This window comes from Garra rufa, chromosome 14 (genome assembly GCF_049309525.1).
Source record: "Garra rufa chromosome 14, GarRuf1.0, whole genome shotgun sequence".
NCBI lineage: Eukaryota > Metazoa > Chordata > Actinopteri > Cypriniformes > Cyprinidae > Garra > Garra rufa.
Window position 1 is genome coordinate 6438559 of NC_133374.1, and position 6085 is coordinate 6444643.

The 6085-nt window shown below is 35.6% G+C and overlaps 1 protein-coding gene across 1 annotated transcript; it reads right to left on the minus strand.

The window, feature by feature from the left end:
• Positions 1-4116: 4116 nt before the first annotated feature.
• On the minus strand, positions 4117-5142 carry cldn8.3 (claudin 8.3). The gene has a single exon (XM_073818065.1). It carries the CDS (start codon positions 5140-5142, stop codon positions 4117-4119), a length of 1026 nt encoding a protein of 341 aa, XP_073674166.1.
• Positions 5143-6085: the final 943 nt, after the last annotated feature.

Sequence of the window (6085 nt, forward strand, 5' to 3'; positions counted from 1 at the left end):
CTCTTTGGTACACCGAGGAAATGATTAAATCTTGTGCCGGAGCTCTGATGGAAACGCACATCTGCCAGCGGATTAAATACCCGTTTATCCGTCACTCGCTGTCTGTGATTTCACCAAACTGGAAGACACCTTACTCAACAGCAGTTTGACCTACTTTTAATAAAATAATTCTTATTATTTCCTAAAAAGTTAACGAAAACGTACAGGTCAGCACTGAAGTGCGTTTGTGTGTGAACTAATGGTGGCGATTTGATTCATTCCCAAGACTTGAATCATATAAACGACTAAAATGATTCAACTAGACTCTGCAACGCCTGGTTTCAGAAGAGCATACTACTCTTTCTATTTCTACTAAACTTAAAAAAGAAAATCAGAAAATTAATAGTTGTACTTTTGGTAGCGCGCTATTCTGAATAGAGCGTTAGCACTTACGTCGCGATTTGGTCAGTTAGCCGGATGCGCGGCCATATTGGGATACTCGGATGTAAACAACAGCATGGATTGCAGATTAAAGTACTACTAAATACATTGTTCTGCTAATTTATGCTGTCTAAACCATGGGAAAACCGTGGGGAAGCTGATGATTCATAAAGAGAAGGACTTCATAAACAGGAAGGGGCGCACTATTTTGACAAACTAAAGTTAATAGGTGGTAAAGATTCATATGAGCAGTATTAATTAAGATATTAGCCTAATTTTTCAACTACCTGAGCAGAAATGATAAGCACAAACACAAACATTGTCAAGATTCTTGCTCTGGAAATCCTGGTTTTGTTTGGCCAACCACTGACGCTATTTTTTCCTCGGACAGTTTCTTGAACTCGTTTTCTTGATTTGTTATAACTTTTGACTTTCTAACTTTTGTCTGAAGTACTCCAAATGTTTTATTTACCCAGTCCGACTGATTGGTACAGCCCAAAACATGACAATAATTGACTATTTCAGCAGCAATAATCAGCTAAATATACAAGTTTTGTTCGGTTTAGTGGCATTGTTTACGTTTAGTGCACCGCCGTAAAAACACTCTATAGAAAGTCCTGAATAAAAATACAATAAGATGTATTTTATTCCTAATTAAAATGTACATGCCGACACATCTACTTGGAGAAGCTGTGTTAAAAACCACAAAATGGTTTTTACCAAAAATGGTAAACCAGATCAATCATAGAAAACCATAGAAAAACCCTGCTAATAATTCCATCTGTTTGGGTGTTTTGGAAACCAGTAACTAGTTTCTAGTTCGTCATTGGAGGTTGACCTACACTGGTATTATCTCAAGCTATTTTCCATTAATTTTCCAAATTTGATAGAGTTTTGATAGTTTAATTCTCTCAGCAGCCAATAATTCACCACACAAAGCACATTTTGGTGGCATTTCCATACTAATTCATACTAAAATAAAAAATGACTGTCTACGAAGAATGAGACCTTTCAAACCACTCTGGATTTGGTTTAGGAGGTGATTACTACCCGTATCCTTTAGATCTTTGTGACAGTGGGTTTATACGGCATTAGAGGGATTACAGAGACAGAATCTGGATCACAGATCATTTAAAGAGGGAAGATACAGTTCAGCCTCAGTAAACAAAACCAGATCATGTGTTTCTACAGGATGTTTTACACTATGGTGTCTACTTTGACAACATACTTGTCTATAAATTGCAAAAATGTATTGTTGTATTTGTATATTTGTATATATTTCTTCTTTATAGTGTAACAAAAGGGAAAATCTCTATAAAATAATTGAAATGCAATTTATAATTTATAAAACAACAACAAAAGTAGAAGAAATCCCCAATAAGATACTTTTAAGGCCATCTACTGGTTAATCATCATAATGACTAGAATAGGCCAGGGCAAGTTGTCACATTCTTGACACAAAGCAGCAACAAAACACAAAAATCATTGTCAAAGCTTTAAACTTTGGGCTTAAGACTAAATTAACCCTTGTGACAGCTAACCCCAGTCTTCTCTATTTAATATTTTTTTCTCTTAAAGCCACATTTGATAGAAACAGCATCTTGGAAAACAGTGCATATAATAATTTGCACATTTGTAAGGCACAATATGCATAAATACAAAAATGCATACAGATGCAGTACATTTTAGTCCTCTGTTTGCCGAAAACAGAGAATGTTGGGATATATTTACATGACATCTCTTCAAATATTGTCATGTTCTCAGCTCTAGGACAAACTCACATCTGTTTGTTTAGAGAATAACACACAGCTTCTTAACTGCCAGCAAATATCCTCCCACAGGGGTAAAACCAGTTTGATGTGCCGTATGCTGATTCAGTGTTTGCTGTCCACATGCCCCAATGTGAAACAAAGGTTGTTTATGGGGGCTGAATGCAGTTGGCATAACAAACAACTGCAGCATTGAGTTTACCACTCCAACTGTGCATCCATTACCAGTTGTACCTGGAGTTGTCTATCCGTTAGCACATCATCTGGTGCGGGATGCCCTGTATTCTACCTGCATGCTGCCATTTTAGCTCATGGGACAAACACTAGACTCTGGAGCTGCAGGAAAATTACACCATGGTAGTTAAGAAACACAGCTTTTCAGCTGTGATGTTGAAAATAGCAGAAAGGCAAAAATATAAATTAATTTCACATTTTTAAGAGTGCTACAACATTTTTATTATATGAAACATTTGTGTTTTCTGTTACATGCACTGCATATGCACTCTTGCTAGTTATTTTTTTCAAGATAATACTAAAAGTTTGCATAATATTCACTATATTATATAATGTTGATATTACACAGAAAAACAAAACAAAAAATATTCTAGATTCCTAGACCTAGAAAAGTCTCAGAAATCAATCAAATCCTAAAAAGTTCTACTTATGTCAAGCTCTAAAAAAATGTATTGGGTAGAAATTGCTATGTGTGAGTAAAAATGATTAAATAAATAAATAATAATAATGAATGACTAAAAAGTCATGTAAATTATTTGGTAATAAAATGTGAAAATCCAGAAGAACACTGAGTTAGAAACTTCTAACATTCTGGAAATTGTTTTTATTTATTTATTTTGTATGGAAGCCCATTCCTGACACATAAGAATAAAATCCTGCCTTGGAAAGTCAAAATTGTGACATATTGAAGTCATAATTATGAGATAAAAAGTAGAAATTATGACTTTAAAAGTCATAAATAGATAAAAAGTTGAAATGAATAAAGTCATTAAGTCAATTTCAACTTGTAAAGTGATAATTTCGCCTTTTTACTGCATCTCATTCTCACTTTATATCTCATAATTATGACTTAAGTCATAATTTTACTTTTTATCTCATAATGACTCAAGTCATTAATTTGACTTTTTTCAAAGTCATAATTTCGACTTTTTATCTTGAATTCTGACTTAAGTACATCATAATTTTGACTTTATAAGTCATAATTTAGATTTATCTCAAATTCTGACTTACGTATGTCATAATTTAGACTTTTTATTTTGTAATTATGACTTAAATCCTAATTTTGACTTTATAAGTCATAATTTTGACTTTTTATCTCGTAATTATGATTTAAGTATGTCATAATTTCGACTTCATATCTTGTAATTTTGACTTTTAAAGTCATAATTTTAACATTTTATTTTTTAGTCTGATTTATGTCATAATTTTGACTTTTTATCTCGCAATTATGACTTAAGTATGTCATAATTTAAACTTTATAAGTCACAATTTAGACTTTTTATCTCAGAATTATAAACTTTAAAGTCATTGTTTTGACATAGTAAGTCATAATTTTGATTTTTTAAGACATTTCTTTTTTTTCTTACGTGGCAGTAATGGGCTTCCATAATTTTGGCTTTCATAGTTTCTGTAAATAAAAATGAGCAGCTTTTTCATTCGAGCAAAAGAACAATCAGCTACTGAATCTTCTGGAATTATCCATTTTTAAAAATTGATAAACTAAACCTCCTGTTGTCAATTAAAACATTTTTGTTTTTTTTGTTTTTTAAAGAGCAGGGAATATTAATTATTTGAAAATATTGTCTCGTCAGTCTCACTGCCTTAAAGCACTTCATATTGTTTGAAGCACTACTTTTTGAGCACATTCGCTTTTTCAAATAAAAAAAAAAATGTTGAAATACATCAGAAACACTTAAATACGCAATCCAGAGCTACTCCCTGAGGTGTGGGACTGCACCCTGGAGTAGTTGTACCCTATGAAGAGCGGATTCTGCGGTAGAGGATGAAACATTGATCCGGTGGAGTATGAAGCGTAGGGATAGCTGCCGCTGCTTCCTTTGAAACGTGTGGAAAGCCGATGTGGGTAACCAGCAACGTAGTGGCTTTGCATCACATTTTGGCCATAATAGTTCGGATTCTGACTGTTCTGGCTGTACACTAAAGACCCTGGAGCCACCGCCTGCATGCTGTAGGGTGAATGTTGGCCACTAGAGGGCGTAATGGCGTAGCTGAACGGGGACGTCGAAGGCTGTTGAATGGATAGGCTATTGCTCTGGACCAAAGGCTGGTGTCTTATAGTGTTAAAGGTCTGGAAGTGGTTTAAAATGGGTTTATTAGTTGGTGGACGAGCACGAAATGATTCTGGTTTTGACTCAACGCGACGACAGAGAAATATAATTCCAGATGCCAGAAGAAAACCACTTGTCACCCAACCAATATAAAGCGCCTCTCCAAGTTCCCTGCGCTGCGCGTCAATCAACAAAGGGTTGTAGAAGTCTCTAATGATAGTGTGGGCTGTCCAAGAGACCGGGATGATTAGGCAAACAGACGCTAGAATCTGCATAACCCCTGCGGCCATTGCAATGAGACTTTTGGCCCGCGGTTGATCCGTAAGACACGACATGCAACGGAGGCCCACGAGAGACACTATCAGTCCAATTCCAGACAGCGCCATAGCGCAACACGTCAACCCACGGGCCGCCTGCAGGTCCGGCGGGAGGAACAGCAGAGAGTCATAGACTTTGCACTGCATGTGAATGTTGGCCTGCCTGAAGCAGGTCATCCATAGACCCTCCCAACGAGTTTCCATCACGATGATGTTCTCCCCGATGAACGCCGTCACTTTCCACATTGGAAGACCAGTGACGGCCACCGCACCGATCAGACCGATGATGCCCAGACACAGGGCGATGAGTTCACACTTGCCCTGAACCATCATTGACCTCAGTCTCACACGCTTTTCACTATGTCATCAGTTTTCCTAAAAGTAAATAAACAAACATAATTAGTTTGGAAATTTACATGAGGAGCCCTTGGCACTTGACGCTTCTTGCATTTAATCTGTCAAGTTTTTAATAGCACCAGACAAATGCTAAGGCAATTTTACACTGCCAAAATACAGTTAAAGTCAAAAGTTTACATATACCTTGCAGGATTTGCAAAATGTAAATTATTTTATTAAAATAAGAGGGATCATACAAAATGCATGTTAGTTTTTATTTAGTACTGACCTGAATAAGATATTTCACATTAAAGGCGTTTAAATATAGTCCACAAGAGAAAATAATAGTTGAAAGGTGTTCAAACGTTTACCAGATTCTTTGGTTTTTCAGCATTTTTGTGTATTTGAACCCTTTCCAACAATGACTAATTTTGAGATTCATATTTTCACACTGAGGTCAACTGAGGGACTCATATACAACTATTACAGAAGGTTCAAATGCTCACTGATGCTTCACAAAGGAAAAACAATGTATTAGGAGTCAGGGGTGTGAACTTTTTTTTTTTTTAAAAGTTCATTTTTCTTATTTTGCCTTTTTTTTCATTTCGTACTGCCCTTCAGAAGCTATATTTACATGTTTCCCAGAAGACAGAATATAGTAAGTTAAATTGACCAAGATCTTTAAATTCAAAAAGTTTTTACCACCGGCTCTTAATGCATTGGTTTTTTTTCCTTCTGAAGCTTCAGTGAGCATTTAAACCTTGTGTAATAGTTGCAAATGAGTCCCTCAGTTGTCCTCAGTGTGAAAAGATGAATCTCAAAATCATACAGTCATTGTTGGAAAGGATTCAAATACACAAAAATGCTGAAAAACCAAAGAATTTGTGGGACCTGAATGACTTTTTATACCAAAAAAACAAAAGAGCTGTGGATCATTCAG